The 15,830-nt window shown below is 35.1% G+C and overlaps 1 protein-coding gene across 3 annotated transcripts in view; it reads left to right on the top strand.

The window, feature by feature from the left end:
* The window catches only part of LOC128224154 (phosphatidylinositol 4-phosphate 5-kinase-like protein 1), a 22,508-nt gene extending 11,201 nt beyond the window's left edge, over positions 1–11,307 (top strand). For all 3 annotated transcript variants that reach the window (XM_052933865.1, XM_052933864.1, XM_052933866.1), the window contains 8 exons: positions 182–339; positions 1,187–1,255; positions 2,412–2,502; positions 3,150–3,245; positions 4,301–4,373; positions 6,127–6,283; positions 9,048–9,154; positions 9,502–11,307. In XM_052933865.1, coding sequence (XP_052789825.1) covers positions 182–339; positions 1,187–1,255; positions 2,412–2,502; positions 3,150–3,245; positions 4,301–4,373; positions 6,127–6,283; positions 9,048–9,154; positions 9,502–9,929 — 1,179 coding nt within the window. In that variant the 3' untranslated portion in view covers positions 9,930–11,307. The remainder of the gene's footprint in view (positions 1–181; positions 340–1,186; positions 1,256–2,411; positions 2,503–3,149; positions 3,246–4,300; positions 4,374–6,126; positions 6,284–9,047; positions 9,155–9,501) is intronic.
* The last annotated feature ends 4,523 nt before the right edge of the window (positions 11,308–15,830 follow it).

Below are 15,830 nucleotides of genomic sequence, written 5' to 3' on the forward strand. Positions count from 1 at the left end.
TGCATAGCCTGTACTTCCGCCTGACTGAGGTGAACGTGTTCCACTCCACGAAATGTTCACAAGATCAAGTTCATTTAAGTACTGTGCAAAAATATTGTGAGGGTTTTTAGGTATTTATGCTTCAAAATAATTCATCACAACACATCTGAAATAAATGTCAAATACATAACATTGATCTCAGACGTACCAGTTCGGGAGCTACGCAAGTCCGGTGTTCGCCCGAGTTCGTTCGGCAGTAGACATAAAAGAAGATGACTTTCTGAACAGCCTAGTCCCCGACAGTCTTCCTTACCTGGAGTTTATAAGTAACTCGAGGAGCGGGCAAGACTTTTATTTCACGTAAGTGATTGTTTATTAATTGCTTTGAATATTATTTTGTGTGACTGTAATTCTATTTTCTCAAATATCATGGTCATACCTGGTATTTCAGTTGATAATACATACTTCAGTCTTGTAACAAAATTAATCTTGAAACGTATGAGTTTCCTATTTTTGTTAGCTTTCTATAATATATAGAGGATTAATAGACTTATAATTTCAATTTAAGGCATGTAATATAAGAATTATTTGTTTGTTACAGTGTAAGATCGTAATATATTTCACCGAGTAAGCACCCACATATATATTAACTTTTGGTGTTCACGAGGAGAAATTTACGTCAGTCACTCTTAATTAGGCCTAAAAAAATTAATTGTTTGGTTAGGGTAACATCCTTTTCAAAAATAGGTAGGGTAGGTAGGCTTTTTTTTAAAAGGCTTTATATTAGAATGTAATTTTCATCATTGGAGGATAGTGTTAAAGTTATCTTCTGTATATGTATTTAAGGTTTTAAACTACATATTGAAAAGCATTTTTTTTTAAATCGACTATAAAAACGGTAAGGTCGGCGCCTATTCCGTAGGTAGGGTCGGGTTACCCGACCCAAATGTATTTTTTTTTGTAGGCCTTAGCTATATTGCTCTTTCATGTGTTGTTTCGTCATCAAGCAGTGTCATGTAAAAGCTTTCACTCATACTATTTTTAAGATTTAAACCGGAAGCGTTAGGAAAATTTAACCAGTGTTTGTCATCCGTGTGTAGTTCTATTGTATATACTACATTTAAGGGGTATGCTTACTACAGTAGCTAGTTAGATTGATATCGAATGGTTTAACATGAACTATGTATGATAATCATTTGCCTTCCAGGAACAATCAAAGATTTGTGCTCAAAACCGACCTCCAGCATTGTGTACAGTTCTTCCTGTCAATACTCCGGTACGTAACTGCTTGAGATACAATTTATATGCAACGAAACAAATATGGAAATATAATTAAAACTTAATTGTCAATTCAATTCCATAATGGATGCAATATCGCGTTGATGGTTTGTCTTGTATTACTGGAAAAAGGAAATAAATGTATTTGTAAATCATGGTAATCAAGCTGATGCATCTCTTGCTTCATATATCTGCGGTTCTATGGCGATCGTTATCCAGTTGTAACAACTTGGCCATCTCCGGCAAGCTTCTAGAGTCACTTCTTGTTGGATACTGGCCGAGGTGTTCCGATTGGATCTTTACTATGTTGGAGTGTGCTCCCTTTGTTTTCGTCAGTTTATTAACTCCCATATCGAAACAGTAATACGCAGGCGGAGAGTAACTGTAATGTAAGATCGTGCGGATAAATCACAACGCTATTCGCTTATACCGAACGCCAGTTATTGCACGTTGTCCTTGACAATATGATACAACACAGACGTCACTCACTTCTCTCGTAATTAAACTTCTACAATATTAATATCAATGGTTCGGCTTGTTTATGTTGAGACTATTATTTGTAAATTTATTCCTATCAAAATGCTGAACTTCGCCAACACTGAAAACGTACTGTACTGGATCTGAACAAATACTCCTTTGAAACACCGTGTTACGTTATACAATATCAAACTAATTAGTTATTATTATTTCAAGGAAGACCATAACCGACATCATAAATACACATTTCCCAATGGCGTTTTGAATTGCTGCACCGCTATATAAATCATCTCGAATCACAATAATTAATAATTCCTCTGGAAGTATTTTAATTGACGAAGGTGTATTTTTGGAATATAATATACATGTACTGTTGTTGTGTTTCCTTAGGAACCACGCGAGCCAATCGTCTTACTGAAGACTGCAATAAGGCAATTATTTATACACATGATACTATCAAGTTATTTCCTTCATGTGTGAACTCAGACGGCGAATAATATATTCGGTATCTTAAAACTTCAATTCACCGTTGAATCTGTACGCCACTTAATGACATCTTGTATGTTCCTTGTGTTTCCAATGGCAATGTTCTTTTCGAATATGCCAATAAAACGTTCAGGTGAATTTGACGTGTGTGGTTTGAATGAATGCATGTTGTTGTTGTTATATTTTTTCAGAGATTATCTCAACCATTTCCAAACATACCCGCATTCCTTGCTAGTCAAATTCCTTGGACTCTACTCAATCAAGACAGCCACATCGAAAAAGGTTTGTTGAATGTAGCTTACCTTTACTGACTGTGTATACATAGTTAGTTTTCTTGGGTAACCACTTACTAAAACTTGTAGATTTGTTTGCATAGATATGAACGATGATCATAGTAATAGCTATTAATTTTCCAGAGTTATTACGTTTTAAAATGACGAATGGTATATTAAACACAGTAACAAAATTTAAGGATTGTTATTGTATATAATCTGTATAGTAATTGTAAAATAATTAAGAAAAAGGTCCGAAATAATGCACTGACGTTGTATTGTTTATATGTCTTTTAAAAATATTTGTCACGGTGTAGAAGTTTCATTCCGAAAAGGCAACAATTGGGCGATTACTCAGATTTATTGTTAACTTTAACGAGGTTCTGAACCATCGGCCCCGTTGGGCGGTCAAATTATTTTTATTTTCAGCAAAATCGTTACAAAATGTCTGTTATTAATGTCTGTATTGTAATTGTGCATGTTTAGTCATGATCAATCATTAATCTTTATACACTATTTTACACCCGTCTAATTATGTAAAAAATGAAAATTCTGTCTTTTTATTTCATTTTAAATTTTTGGCAGTGATATACGGGTAAAGGGAGACTACTCTGTAGGAAATTGCAATGCCCTTTTTATCTGTTTTTTATATTTCAGAAATACTTCCTAGTCATGCAGAGTATATTCTACCCAACGATACGCCTCAACGAGAGATTTGACATTAAAGGTTGCCTTGCAAACAGATATCAAGACGTAAGGTCATAGGTCTTTGTTGCACGGATCAGCCATTTAGTCTGTTTTGAAAGACATAGGTTTAATTTTGCTTTCATCAAAATGCGTTGCTCTACATGCCTTGAGTACATATTTAGCATTCCAGTAAAGGTTGTTTAAATGCAAATTTGCTGTATATTAACATTACCAGCGAAACTGAAATTCAACCTCGAATGTGTTGTTTTTCAAATTATGAAATGTAGTATGAATTAGTCCCAGACACCATTGGAGGTCGAATTTCAGTTTCCGGGCACAAATTGCACGTAGTTTTCACACCGTTGTATTATTATATTTCTCTGGTAGTCTCATTTAGTAAGCTATATCTTAAATATGTACATAATTGCAGGTTTTTCATAATTTAAAGATTAACATTCCTACAGAAGTTCAAATAACTTCAATAAATAATTTGAATATTGCATCTGAAATCCAAAATCTTACACATAGTTTTAAAGATGTTGGTACTGCTCTTGTAACATACTTGTACTACTGGTTGCATTATGGGTCCATATTCAGTAACCATCTAAGATTTCAATTCAATTTAAGAGTAGAATCTGAGTGTTCCTATTGGAGTTTAAAGATAGATGACCAAGGGATTGAATGGAATCACTGGGGCGTGACTTAAGCATAAGTAATCACTGAGGCATATTTTAAGCATAAGGGATCACTGATGCGTGTGTAAGAATAAAGACTCACTAATGCGTGTGTAAGAATAAGAAATCACTGATGCGTGTGTCAGAATAAGAAATCGCTGATGCGTGTGTAAGAATAAGGAATCACTGATGCGTGTGTAAGCATAAGGACAATTATTATATTGAATACCGCCCAAGGGTAAAAGAAAGCATTTGTCTAAATAAAAATATTGATCAAATCAATCAATATTATTATAGATAATAACCTAGTCATGCTGTAGGAGACCATATGGTATAATGTATTGCTTTGCCTTTGGGAATAACAATTTAAGTAGTTTATGTACGTAATGCTTCATTTTATTCAGTTTATTATTTAATTGCTGTAGAAAGCTTGTTGCACTGTTTCAGCCGAACCCACCAGGAAAGAAGACCATTCTTGTTCTTAAAGATAAGAATTTCTTAGATGAGAAAATCGAACTTGGTACGTATTTGCTTTCAGATTTTGGTTTAGGGAAAATGCACGAATTTCAGAGCCCATCAAACTCCACATGGCGGTTTCTTCCCTTTGTCGTGAAGTAGTCACTTCACTCACACAAAACATGTGATCATGATCCAAATCAAGCGACGTCATTCAATATTTCTTGCATTTGAAATATGTTTTGTTCTAACAACGTTTATTTGTAATGGAACTTTAATGACTTATTGTATAAATACATGTAAAAAAAACATAATTATTTCTTTCTTTTTCCCAAAAAACCTTAGTAATAGCTCAAATACAATAAATTGTTTAACAGTTCAATTACTTTTGGTAATACCGATATAGAAGGGTCTAGGAATAAACAAAGCAACTAATTGGGCTACACCGACTCGAAAAAGTTTCCTTATTAATATTTACATCTAATAAAGGCACGTGTATACCTAGTATAAAAGCCTGTTGATGACATCGCAGTCTTACATTTACTATGGCCCTAATGCACCAGTCAATTGTAACCACGCCCCCCCCCCCCGCCCCAAGGTCCGGGGAATAGTGGGGACTTTGACTTTCGGTCCAGCCAACCCCGGGTAAAATCCCCGTCTTGCGGGTACGAACTTCTGGTAAAATCCTCGCCAAATGCCCCCGCACCCAAGGGACCCTAGGTTAGGCCCAATCCCCGCTATGTGTTTGCGAAGACAAAACCACCGCAATCACCCGGCACTGCGGGGCCACCTGGAAGGTAAAAACACGGCCCATTTCCCCGGCTATCCCCGGTATACCCCCGGACCTGGGGGAGGGGGGCGTGTTTACAATTGACTGGTGCATAACAGGATTCTGCAGAGAATATATAACACGACGGTATTATAGAGGTGAAGCTGTTGTCAGTTTCAATTGATTTCATTTAAATAGTTGTTTTAAGTGATTCCACCAATGTTTTATTGAACGCGACACTTTAAACAATCTACCATTCTATAAACGGTATTTGCAAAATAGTTCAACAAAGGTTGCGTAATTTCTTTGTAAACCAATGGTAATTTCATGCATTATGACAACTCGCCATAGACACAGACATATTAAGTTAACAATTAAAGCTTTTAGTCGGTTACTAGAACACGCAAAACAAAGCTGATGCCTGTTAGCCAAACACACCATAGTGCACATGCAGATGTATCTCTCCCTTGTCCATGTTGTATAGTTATGATTTCTTGTCCCTTGACAGTAATCAATTTTCTATGGCTTAGCGATTGTTAAAAGTAGAAATGTAGGTAGTTCATCCATCATTAATACTCAAATATGCTATTGGTAAAGTCCAATTGTAAAGGTACAAAATGTAAAGTTTGATTATTTTTAAAGTTTTCATCGACAGCTTTTTTGTTATATAGACATCATGTTATTCAAGAAATAATTTAATAAAAATATTACTTCCCTTTAAAGTATCATATAAAAGTACCGTCCTTATGATGTTATGCAAAAATGTAATCCATGCAAAAGTAATATAATGGTTAATCATTATAAATCAAACATAGAAATTATCTTAATTTTATATCTAAAGTGCATTAACACTTCTTTGCATCCTAATGATGGATGGCCTACCTTAATTTATCCGGTACAGTGTTAGCTGTCAGCCAAAGCTGGAGTACTGCTTTAATACTATGGGCATATTTCGTACAATATATATATATGAAATGCTTTTGCTATATATATTTTTATACCACGATTCTTGTCCACTGGTTTATTTTCGTTCTTCTATTTTTTCTAGGGCCACAAAAGGACTGGTTCCTGACACAGCTGCGAGCTGACGTGGATTTCCTACGAGAGATAGAAGTTCTCGACTTCAGTCTTCTACTGGGTCGGCACCGACTTGAAAGCAGCGAAAAACACGAATCCATGAGTAACCTCGTCATAAGAGTCAAGAAGTGAGTAATTGTTATATTCCAAAGGCTTATTTGTATTGTGTTTAGTTATGCAGGTACACTATTTCAGCCTATCAGGCCATAGAAATATCAGAGTTCAAGTGTCAAGGACAAATTCAAAGAAAAATACATGCTGAGCTTTGAGGTATACATGAAGGGTCACAAAATTGAAGCATAACACAAAAAGTCAAGAGACAGGGACATGTAGTAATATACAGTACATACATATAACGTAATACACTGGCACACAATTTATCTTTATAATAAACAAAAAACATAAATAAAACACACAGTTCAAACTATGTGTGATCATGTAATTATTATATAATATTATTTAAAAAAACACCGATATATTTATCAGCATATGAAATAATAAATCATGGCCTAAATTCAAAGGTTGGGAAAGGGAGGAAATCTTTTTATCCTTAATACCAAGTGAACCTTGTCAAGCAAACATACAGAATGATGCAAGAAGAAGAATGGATCAAATAAGCGCCAAAACTATATGGACCAATCAAAACATACACTAAACAAAATTTCTAAACGTCCACTATATGTTGTATTAAAATATGTGAATAAAATAACAAAATCACAAAACTTGTTTAATACACAAGTTTTACGCATTTATTGAAAACATTTTAATAAAATTTCATTTCATTGGAACTATTAATTCATTGCAAAAAAAACAATGGTAAAGTTAGTCACTCATTAAATCGAAAGTCACAAAGAACTGTCCTGGAGAACGTGTTAAATCCAGTAGCGTGTGTGTCCACCATTTGCAGCAATAACTGCAAGGCACCTTGACCTCATTGAAACCACATATCTGTGTATGTAGTTCTGTGGGATAATGTCCCACATCCGACGAATATCACGCCTGAGTTCGTTGGCATTGTGTTGTTGGGGCAAAGCCCTAACTTTTCTCTTTAACAAGTCCCACACATTTTCCATTGGATTCAGATCTGGGCTTTTTGGCGGAAAATCTATAACACGAATGTTGTTTGTTGCCAGCATAGTCTTGAGTTCCCCGTGCAACATGACAAGGCGCATTGTCTTGCAACAACATCATGTCTCGATTAGCTTGAATGTGCGGTATCAATACAGGTTGAATAATGTCGTTCTGATACCTCAGTGCATTTAAATAACTAAGGATAGGGACAATTGCAGTCTTTGTGTGCATGGAAATTCCTGCCCAGACAATCACAGAATCAACGCCGAACTGGTCTGCGTCAATCAAACAACATTCCCTGTTTCGCTCTCCCCTCCGTCGGTAAATGCGGACGCGCCCGTCTGACCCACGGAGCTTCAGTCTTGTTTCATCCACAAAAATGACATTAGCCCAGTCAGCTCTAGTCAACCGTAGATTCCGTCTCGCCCATGCTAGCCGTGCTGCTCTGTGTCTCGCAGTAAGGACAGGAACCTTTCGTGGTCGACGGGCGTGAATACCGACGGCCCGGAGCCGGTTGCGGACGGTCTGTGGGCAAATTGCCCGGTTGTGCGTGCCAACGGTCCGCCGTGCCGTTGACGTAGCCGGAGTGAAACGGTTGCGTAGGTGACAAAGAACCATATATTTATCTTGGTGGCGAGTTGTTACTCTGCGTTTGGGCCTCCGGTGTATGTCAGCAACACTTCCGGTTCTACTAAATTTCTCCCACAGCTGACGGATACTCGAGTGTCGCCTATTAAACAGCCGCACAACCTAAAATTCATTGATTATTATGCGTCATTGGTTTAAACAGAACATTTATTGATATTAGTTCGCACATTATATCGGAATTTGTTTATTGATTTACAAAATTGGTCATACCTGCCGAATCGGGGTACCTGCATCAATCATGCCGACGGCCCTTGTCCGCTCTTCAATAGTCATTTTAGCCATTTTGTCTGTTTTTCGAGTTGAAAATTCAACATGTGTTGCGTTGACATGAAAATTAGCGATAACTTCATAATCCTCGTAATTCTCGTGTCCAAAAATCGGAAATCGCACCAATCGTCTCGCATGGCTAACCTCGACCGTAAGGTGTGATTTTCTTTATACAAGTCGATAGAGTACTAGGCATAACGATGTAGTTTCAATTTTCAAGTCGATACATTGAGTAGTTTTCAATTTAATGAATTTCATTAAGTGGACGTTAAGAACTTTTGTTCAGTGTATTTTGAACTCATGGCAAAAAGTTGGTTTCATAGATATAAAGTAAGAAATGAGACTCAACGGCCAAAATAAGCTCTTTGATATGATACAGCTGTGCCATGTTTAAGACTGATTTCTCTGTTTTCGAGTACACATTAATTCGGAGTCTCCCGTATCGGAACGGTAAAAAATGGAATGGGCGTTAGCGTTCTATTTCTGCCGTGCGGATAAATTATAACGCTATTCACTTACGCCGCACGCTATTTATTGAACGCTGTCCTCTTAAGTGATAATGACCTCGGACATCCGTACTCGGTCAATATCACTTGGCGGGTCAGGAAAACTACATATTTACCTCAATATAAGTCTGTATATGTTAGTCTTTCAATTAGAGCAAGTAGCAAAAGTTTCTATTTTCGGAAGTGTCCTTTTGATATTAGATTCAAATGGAAGGTGTCCAGACCAATCACAATATGTTTTAGATCATATCATTCAACCTATTGTAGACATTTTATCAAATAATTTCAAAGATTTAAAGAGAAAGAACTTTTCAAAAATGGTAGATTTATGAATGAATTTTGTTTGGGCAATATAACTTAATTTAATTTAACCATTAACACTGCTGTGTAACATTTGAAGATCGTTCGGTCATGAGAAGGGGTCTGAAAATTTGCACCTATATGAGGAACAGAATCTTGTTGCAACTGATCAAACCAGCCAACCAAACGGACAGTCAGAGATCGTAGGTAAGTCCTTAGTCCGTAGAGCTATGCCTACAGATGAATGGAACTCAAGATAAGTAATAGTTAGATGACATGAAGTAAATTCTTAATGATTAAGAATGGGCGGAGTGAGCTGATACATTGTCAACACAAAATCTGACACAGGGAGTGTGTATCGGATGAGTGGCGGAAGTTGAAATTCTTAATGATTAAGATTAGTACTAAATGATTGCCTATCTGTAATTTCATTGGCTGAAAATGATGGATGTATTCAAAACTAAGTTTGTACATTGAAAACAGATGTGTTGGAATGTGGATTTTGATATATAAAAGTGATTTCTTCTCTGACTATTATACATTTGTTTTTACAGATCAAAGTAAAACTAAGACAAATGACATCGAATTGCAAGTGCTTTCAAAAAGCGACCCACCAAATGTATCTCCTGCAAAGAAGAGTGGCAAAAAAGAAATCTCTAAATTGAAGAGCACAAAGTCCTCTTCAGGAGCGAAGGTAGGATTCCTCCGCTCGTTGTCAGACAAACGCTATTTGGACGATTCCGAACATACATTCCAGAACAGACGACTATTGTTGACCTGTGATAATAGCCTTCATATCATTGATGGCGTCAAATACAGATATTATATTGGTGTCATAGATTTCTTTACGCAGTTCCGATGTAGACAACTTGTGGGAAAAGTTCTGAAAGACATGAAAACATGTTGTGGAAGTCATTCAACGGTGGATCCGGAAACGTACGCAGAACGCTTCTATCAGTTTATACAGGAGCGGGTTGAATAAAACACTAGACATTGGCTGCAAACTGATGTGATAACGTTTTCGATTGCCAGTGATAAAATGTTTTAATTCCATGTCAGCATTCCATGTATTTTAGAATTTACTATATGGTTGAATGTTTTACAAAGCTTTAAATCGTTGCAACTACTTTTTAAACTGTTTACAGTTACTTGCATGAAGTGATTCTCTTTTAAAAAGAAATTCACTTTAATACTCATGTTTATATTATATAGCTCTATATTTTTCTAATTTTGTACTCTGCAAGCTTACTTATAAGCCCACTAATGCTTCTCGCTGAAATTACAATTTATATTATGAATCTCAAAATAAGGGTATAAACGCGTTTATTTGAACATATTTGTACATTTATATTTTTGAGGAAATATTGCTAAATTCTGTTTAAATGCATATGTGTCCATTTTTGATATTGTATAATTATAATTTATTCTAATAGTGTTTATGATGTTTTAAGCATGGTCCGTATCCAGTACATTTCAAAAGATTGGCAAATAGCAACTTTTTAGAAATCTGATATCTGCACTAATTTGTTAAAAGCGTACGCTATGCAGGAAATGTTTATAGTGTCTCTAAATTTGTCAAAGGTTTCGAGATTCGGATAAAAAAACGCGCATGCGCAGCTAAATTAGTACAGTACCATGCTCTCAATGCATAAATGTGCTAGCATGCATTACCGTGCCAATACGGCCAATGCTCGTGCTAAACCTACATCAGGGTTTCCGAATCGTGCAGATGTGGTTTGCTGGAAAATTGATATATTTTGGATAAGACCACTTTTTTGAAACAGCTATAAGTTACCTATATTTTTTCGCTGTTGTCTTTATGAATAATGCGTTCTGGTGCCCTTAAACTGTGTTGATACCAACCATCAAACATAACAAATGTTCACAACTAAAGAAAAATCTCTTATAAAAATTTAAGCAAATGGATGAACTGATCACCGAAAAACAAAACAAAAAAGTATAAAGAAAGCTTAAAATACATTGAGAATAGGCCAATATATACAAGTATTTCAAATCAGTTTATAGAACAAAGTTTGCGTGTCTCAATTTGGTGTCTCAATTTGCCGTGTTTAGGTTGTAAATGCCAGTTCGGTCATTATTTTATTTTTTTAACTGTTGTTACTTTAATTAGGGTTTTATATTTCACACATATTTCACATTTAATATGCCAGTCAAAGACTTTGTCACAGTTTTACAGATAAAGTATCATGATTAAATTTCTATTGTATTGTTAGTTATGAGCTTTGTTTGTCGTTAGTTAGCGATCATATGTGATATTTAATATGAGTGTGTTTCTCTAACCAAGAGTTTATCTCTCTAATAAAATCAAAACTATTTTCTAATAAAGGCTAAAATAGAAACCGCCTGTTTTATGTGTTACAATCATGCAATTATTATAACAATTAGTCGTTACCGAAAAGTGTTGAAAATGATTATTACCACAGAAGGGGAAATTATATATGCATATTTGATATGTTGGTAGGCCATACTAAATTGTTTCTATGTTTAGCGTCCTCGGACAGATAGGTTTCGGATTTCCTGGTCGAATTAAAAAACAAACAAGATTTGATATGATCAACGATTTGGCCGAATATTTTTAATTTCCTTTTGATATGATTCCGATTACAAAACACAAATGCAAACAACCTGCTTCATACTTTGAACTTGTATTCTTGGCATTTGATATCAGAAAATAATGCTTTATGTGTGATTCCTACGATCAAAGTTGTATTTGAACTCATTTTGCAGTGGAAATACATCTAACAATTGAGAATGGTTTAGAATGGACTAAGGGGTGTCTATATTCTACATATGGTATCACTCATTTAGTATTCTGTTATTTCGGTTGTTGTTGTGGATTTTTTTCAGGATAGCTAGATTGGTTTTCGTACTAAGGGTTGACGCTAAACATACATATTTGCGACCTTGCAAGTTGATCCGTTTAATTTTTGTGTATATTTATCGTATTCCGGATTAAAAAATTCTGTGCTATCATAAGATTGAACTATATCGGACAGTCAGACATACAGAAGTGCTTGTTACAATCAATTGCTTGACAAAACATAAGACATACCATTATATATAATATTTACTATGGTCACAATTTTGCATGGAATTAGCATGGTATGGGGGGGGGAATACACCACAAAAAAGCAAATGAAAAACAAAGTCAGAATTCAACTGATATATATTTTAATAATAATAAATTAAATGTAGGAGACTGATCTTAATCATAATTACTTACACCATCGAAAGTTTCTAAACTATGTTACTTACAGTAGAATGTCTTGAAATAATAGCTTTAGCTTTATATAAAAATACATCGATGTTTGGTTATACAGTTGTTTCTCGATTTCATAAATTCTATAAACTACATATAAACCTAAGTACATACTTTGGTTTGTGATATTGTATGGTTTGATATCGGAAATTAATGTTTAAACGTGAATACTGTTTTTAATCACATTTTTTGTACCCACCCGCGGTTCTAACGCAAATCTAAGTGTTTGTCTGATGTTCTACAAGACATCTGTGTGTTTCCGGTCATATGATATGGCCTTTATGCTCAGTTCTCAAACTTTTGTATCGCATCGAAGTGTATGCTATTTCATTATTGTGGATACGTAAACATAATTATCATTACTAGAAATATCTTTGTAACAAATAATGAGAAGACGACAAAAAGCATGTGTAAAATCTTAGGGACTAAGAAAGGCTCGGTCGGATTCTTTTTGTTGGATTTTACACATTTGTTTTTTACTTCTATATAGTTGTAACTTATAACGAAATCCAGGAATTTTAAGCTGTACGTGGGAAAGAAAATCATTTTATTTTGTTTTGTACATAACTTACTATTATTTAAGTACAACGCATAAACATTCAAGTGTTAGGAAATAAGTAGTTGATAAATATACGCATAAAATCCTTACCTAAGACCAAAAGATATAAATGTTTGATTCCGATTTCAAAACTACTTGCCATGAGAGCTCACTATGATGAGGTTGCGTGTCGTGCTCAAGACCCAGGTCTGTACCTCAAAGGTCAAGGTAAGAGGTCAAAGGTTGAAATGATCCTTGTCCGGGCTGAATCTTGACGATGCGTAATAGGATTTTAAAACATCTTGCCATTAATGTTTGCCATGATATGGCAGCGTGTCCAGCACATCACCCAAGGTCTCACTTCAAAGGTCAAGGTCTTTGTACATTTATATTTTTTTGAGGAAAATGGTGCTTAATTATGTTTAAATGAATATGTGTCCATTTTTGATATTGTATAATTATAATTTATTCTAATAGTGTTTATGATGTTTTAAGCATGGTCCGTATCCAGTACATTTCAAAAGATTGGCAAATAGCAACTTTTTAGAAATCTGATATCTGCACTAATTTGTTAAAAGCGTACGCTATGCAGGAAAAGTTTATAGTGTCTCTAAATTTGTCAAAGGTTTCGAGATTCGGATAAAAAACGCGCATGCGCAGCTGAAATAACACAGTACCAAGATGCTCTCAATGCATAAATGTGCTAGCATGCATTACCGTGCTTTTAAAATACGGCCAATGCTCGTGCTAAACCTAAAACAGGGTTTCCGAATGGTGCAGATGTGTGGTTTGCTGGAATATTATTATTATTATTATTATTATTATTATTATTATTATTTAAAAAAATCGTGTCCATAAAAACACAACATTTGCTCGTTTTTCCGATGACGAAAAAACAGGGTAAGTCGGGAAACTTGAAGCACATAATAATTTTGTTACGCCTTACCTAGCCCACGTATATCCCTTTGCTCTACATAAATATTCATACAAATAGTTGCAGCTGAAAGTTGATGCGGAATACGGAAATGAAGCTGAATATTTCATACATTTGTTTGGTGTTTGGTTCATTGAGATTTTCGGTTAAGGGACAAGATGACTGGTCACTCCCAGATACACCCCAGGAGCAGGTACGTAGTCATATTATTTTTGAAAATTAAGATGATGTGCTATTTAGTGATTTAGGTGTGGCAGAGGTGTTGAAACTCTGATGTTAATGTAAACTAACTTAATATAATATTTTAAATGAACCAAATATATATAAATGCTGAGTTGCCTTTCCAGAATGTTCATGTCTTCAGTTGAGAACACCCCCAAAAAGAAGAAATAATCGTGATTTTTTGGAATAAATTAATATGGAACAAATTAATTACTGAACAAAATGATACTTTTTCATACAAGGCATCCTAAATCGTGCTTGGGAAGGCAGTTTCCACTAGCGGATCCAGGAGGGAGGGGGCGCCCCTCCCCCTCCTAAAATCGTCTAATTTTACTTTTTAATTCAATATAGAAGAAAAAGAGTAATAAAATACGCCCAAAATGCACCATTTCGGACAATAAATTGTTATAATTTTCGTGAGAGGAGTACCCCCACTGACAACACTTTAAACGCAATAGATTTCAGTTTTGCGGGGGTGGGTGGGGGGCATGTCAAAAGGTTGCGCCCCCTAATTGGCGCCCCTTCTAACGCCAAATCCTGGATGCGCCCCTGGTTTCATATCAATATTTATATTTTGATTTATTTTGTTGTAAAACAATGGTCAAATCTATCTTTGTTCATGTTGTGATAAATAAAGTGATAATTTGTATTCAAAATGATCAATGACTACGTCAGATTTTGAGAAAGATTTGAAAGAAAACTTTTGATAATTTTGGATTCGACAGACTTTTTTCCCATTGGTAATGTGCAATAATTTACGCTTCTAAATATTGCATTTCTGTTCTTGTTATAGTTTTTTATGGTGAAAGAAAGTAATAGTTAAAAGACTTATAGTAAAATCTTAATGATTAAGAACAGCTGGGGTGAGCGTAGCCAAAGAGGTTTCCTTTATCGTTAAGATCATCTAAGTGGCATAGAATACAGTCTCATTATCAACGCAAAACTCTGACACAGGGAGTAATTATCGGATAAGTTACAGTAGGCGGACTTTCAAACACCCGCGAAAGATGAAATTCTTAATGATTAAGCCTAGTTCTATCTGCAACACCATTGGCTGAAAAAGAAGGTTGTATTGTAATATATTTTCGAAGAAAGAATAATTCAAAGTATATTTATAAAATAGTAACGGAATACATTAAAAGTAGGTATTTTCTACTTAATAATCGACTGCTTGAAGTGAAGAGGTTCTAAGTGACATAAAATTAGGAAGTAGATAGAACATTTTCGCTCTAACCCCTTGCTATGAAAAACGAACCTTTTCCTAAAAACGTGTTTTATCAATGATTAAAAACTCGAACACTGACTACTTCCAACATAACTTAAAGAGCTCTTTCACAATTCAATTATAACTTAAAGCTGCATAGGGCATTAATCCATACTAAAATAAGCAAGACTGTCGTATGAATGTATGTAAGGCATTAATCCATACTAAATAAAGCGAATCTGTCGTATGAATGTATGTAAGGCATTAATCCATACTAAATAAAGCGAGACTGTCGTATGAATGTATGTAGGGCATTAATCCATACTAAATATAGCGAATCTGTCGTATGAATGTATGTAGGGCATTAATCCATACTAAATAAGCGAGACTGTCGTATGAATGTATGTAAGGCATTAATCCATACTAAATAAAGCGAATCTGTCGTATGAATGTATGTAGGGCATTTATCGATACTAAATAAAGCGAATCTGTCGTATGAATGTAGTGTAGGGCATTAATAATACTAAATAACCGAATCTGTCGTATGAATGTATTTACGGCGTTAATCCATACTAAATATAGCGAGACTGTCGTATGAATGCATGAAGGCATTAATCCATACTAAATATAGCGAATCTGTCGTATGAATGTATGTAGGGCATTAATCCATACTAAATACATGTATAGCGAGTCTGTCGTATGAAT

This window comes from Mya arenaria, chromosome 17 (assembly GCF_026914265.1).
Source record: "Mya arenaria isolate MELC-2E11 chromosome 17, ASM2691426v1".
Taxonomy (NCBI): domain Eukaryota; kingdom Metazoa; phylum Mollusca; class Bivalvia; order Myida; family Myidae; genus Mya; species Mya arenaria.